The 3,560-nt window shown below is 34.5% G+C and overlaps 1 protein-coding gene across 1 annotated transcript; it reads right to left on the bottom strand.

The window, feature by feature from the left end:
• Positions 1–302: 302 nt before the first annotated feature.
• LOC127089418 (uncharacterized) lies at positions 303–1,546 on the bottom strand. Its single transcript, XM_051029359.1, has 2 exons — positions 1,034–1,546; positions 303–317 (listed from the first exon to the last, which is right to left on the bottom strand). Exons 1-2 carry the CDS (start codon positions 1,544–1,546, stop codon positions 303–305), a joined length of 528 nt encoding a protein of 175 aa, XP_050885316.1.
• Between the last annotated feature and the right edge of the window lie 2,014 nt (positions 1,547–3,560).

Raw genomic sequence — 3,560 nt, forward strand, 5'->3', positions numbered from 1 at the left:
GTGTCAATCGATTGGCAGTTTTCCGAAACAGAAAGTTTATGCAATCGATTGGAATCCCCTGTCAATCGATTGGTTCTGCTAAAATTTCCTTTTCTGCAAAACAGAAAGTTGACACAATCGATTGTCATCAAGGACCAATCGATTGGTCCTAAGCATTTGCCACTTTTTCATACACAAAGACTTCATTTCTTCTACAACTTCCAAAATTCCAACCTACATAATGTTTGCTTCACTTCTAACTACCAATCTCTTGACATGAACATAACAACACATCAACAAACTTCCAAACAACAACCACATCATTATGTCACAAGAATCTAATAAATGCAAGAACACATATAGAGACAACACCAATGAAATTTCACATGATTCATAGAGAAACTCATCATGATCAAGAGGAAACATTCATCATATAGTATGGATTCTTATAAACCAATTATTCTACAACCTAAATCCCTAAAAATATTAGGGTTTCTAACTAGAACCCACCTTAAGAAATGGAAGAGGAGCTTGAAGAAGATGATGAGATGTGATGGTGATGAAGTGATGATGGATTCCAAGATTTTCTTCCTCCTTCTTCTCCCCCACTAGCTTATTTCCTATTCTTCTCTTGAGTTTCTTCTTCCTTTCCACCAGTTTGTAAGATACATAGAGAAATAAAGTGGCACATGGTTGGTAGGTAATAGATAAATATATGTGGCCATCATTTTCCATAAGAAATGTGTGGTTAGAAAAGGTTACTAGTAGTAACAAATATCCCAAGTGATACTATACTTCTAATATTTATTCTACCAGAGCAATTGACCCATTATTAGTGTTACCAAAATGTCCAAATTAAAAAAAGGTCAGTCCTAATTAATATTAATTAAGTCAATCTGAATTCACTATTTACTCTATTTATCCCAACTGATAACTTTTAGAGCACATAGGAACTCAATTGATCTCAATTAGTAGGAATTAAGTATTTAAGAAAATACGGGGTATTACATCCTCCCCCCTTAAATAAAATTTCATCCCCGAATTTAATTATTACTTGGAAGAGATGAGGGTAAACTTCTCGCATTTCTAACTCCAGTTCCCAGGTAGCATCGCCCGGATGTGATTCATCCCACTGAACCTTAACAAGAGGGATTTCCTTACTCCTCAATACCTTAACTTCCCGTCCTGTAATACAACTTGGTAGAGGTTCAAAGGTTAGGTCTGCTTCTACTTCTATTGAATCTGGAAGAATAGGTTGAAGAGAATCTGGAATGAATTTTCGAAGTTGAGATACGTGAAAGACGTCATGGATTTCTGATAAAGAAGGTGGTAAGGCTAATTTGTAGGATACTTCTCCAATCCTCTCTATAATCTGGTATGGCCCTACGTATCTCGGACTTAGCTTCCGTGACTTAAACGGTCCCTTCAGTCTCAATCTTGGAGTCACCTTCAGAAATACATGGTCACCTTCATCAAATTCTAATGGTCTTCTTCTGTGATCTGCGGAGCTCTTTTGGTGGTCTTGTGCTTTCTTTATCTTGTCATGAACCATCCTTATCTTTTCCATAGTCTCTTGAATAATCTCCAGTCCTAAGATTCTTTCTTCACCAACTTCTGTCCAACACAGAGGTGTTCTACATTTCCTTACATCAAGGCTTCATAAGGAGCCATCCCGATACTTGCATGGTAACTATTGTTGCATGTGAATTCAATCAATAATAGGAGTTCCTTCCAATTTCCTCCACTTTCAAGTACACAAGCTCTTAATATATCCTCCAGTGTATGTATCATCCTCTCAGTTTGACCATCCGTTTGAGGATGCTTAGACGTATAAAGGTGTTGTTTCATCAAGAGTTGCAACCTTGTGAAACAACACATGCATAACCTATAAATACATTGTTCAGTATTCGAAAATCAACATATCAAATTCGTGCATCCTCTTCTCATAAATTCTAGACACACTTCCCCGTATTCAAATCTTCACCAATCTTGTGCATATTCGATTATGAGGCTGGATTATCTTACGTATTCTTGTGTTCAACTCTATGACAATAAAGAGAGTGCTTGAAATACTTTTAAGAAAAGTAACATCAATCACGATTCAGACCTGGATCCATTCAAATTTATCGATATATCTAACAATCTTAAAAGTATTCAAAGAATGGCTTCAAATGCTGCAGTTTCAAGCATCAAAGTTATGAACCATGACCTTGTCAAGTTGGATCGCTCTGATGGAACCAATTTCACCAGATGGCATGACAAGATGACATTCCTACTGACCACTCTGAAGGTTCACCTTGTCTTAAATCCTAACTTGACACCAATTCCTAAACCAACTAAGGATGACTCTGATGAACTCAAGAAGGAGCGCAAGAAACACAAAGAGAATAAATTGATATGCCGTGGACATATACTGAATACATAATCTGGTCGTCTCTACAACCTCTATACGGATACTCAATCTACAACAAGAATTTGGAAAGCACTCAAATTCAAATTCAAGGCCGGAGAGGAAGGTAGGAAAAAGTTCTTAATATCTAAATACTTTGCAAGTTGGTGCAATCATTGCAAAATTTCCACCTTCGTGGCACGCCGCATCAGAGCAATCGGGCCACTCGCAGCGTTATACGTCGGCGCCGGTGGCGCTCCGATGGGCGGTCGCTGCCATGCAACAGTTTAATTTTAATTATTGCTCCTATTTTTATAGTTGCTTAGAGTCTAAATTTCGAATTCGAAACATGCAACAATTCATGAAGTGGTACATAATGTATCCATAGGCGAACCATTGAAGCATACGTTGAAAATGTGTTGTTTCAACAAGAGTTTCAATCTTGTGAAAAAACACATGAATGACCTATAAATACATTGTTGAGTATTCAAAAATCAACACATCAAATTCGTGCATCCTCTTATAAATTCTAGACACACTTCCTTCATTAGAATCTTCACCAGTCTTGTGCAGATTCGATTCTGAGGCTGAATTATCTTGGGTATTCTTGCATTCAACTCTAAGATAATAAAGAGAGTGCTTGAAATACTTTTAAGAAAAATGACATCAATCACGATTCAGACATGAATTCATTCATCTTTACCGATATATCTAACAAGAGAGTGTGTGTAAAATTTAACAAGTGATTACAATTTTCTTCATCATACCATTCATTCATTCATACTTAATTGAAATAAAAATTATTTGGTAGTTAAAAATTCTACATTAAATGTTTTTAACACTTCTTATCATAATTACATTGTACAGGTTTTAAAACGTTAAAAGGACAAATTTATTAAATAAATAAATAAATAATTTATTATATTAAAATAAGATAAATGATATGATCGATTAATTATAAATAAATACTAATTCAGACAAAAGATAGTGAGTTTTTTTATATTTAATATTAATTTAAATTAAATACGTCTAAAGTACAAATTCAAACCAATTTGTTTTTAAGCCATATATAACTCCAAGTTAGAGAAATATTTCCAATTTATTTTAAATATTAATTTAAATTAATATGTCTAAAATACAAATCCAAACCAAATTGTTTTTAAGCCATATATAATACCAAATTAGATAAATA

Source organism: Lathyrus oleraceus, chromosome 1 (genome assembly GCF_024323335.1).
Source record: "Lathyrus oleraceus cultivar Zhongwan6 chromosome 1, CAAS_Psat_ZW6_1.0, whole genome shotgun sequence".
NCBI lineage: Eukaryota > Viridiplantae > Streptophyta > Magnoliopsida > Fabales > Fabaceae > Lathyrus > Lathyrus oleraceus.

Coding starts and splice junctions, on each gene's coding strand:
- LOC127089418 (XM_051029359.1), bottom strand. CDS start 1,546: ATGGAAAAGATAAGGATGGTTCATGACAAGATAAAGAAAGCACAAGAC.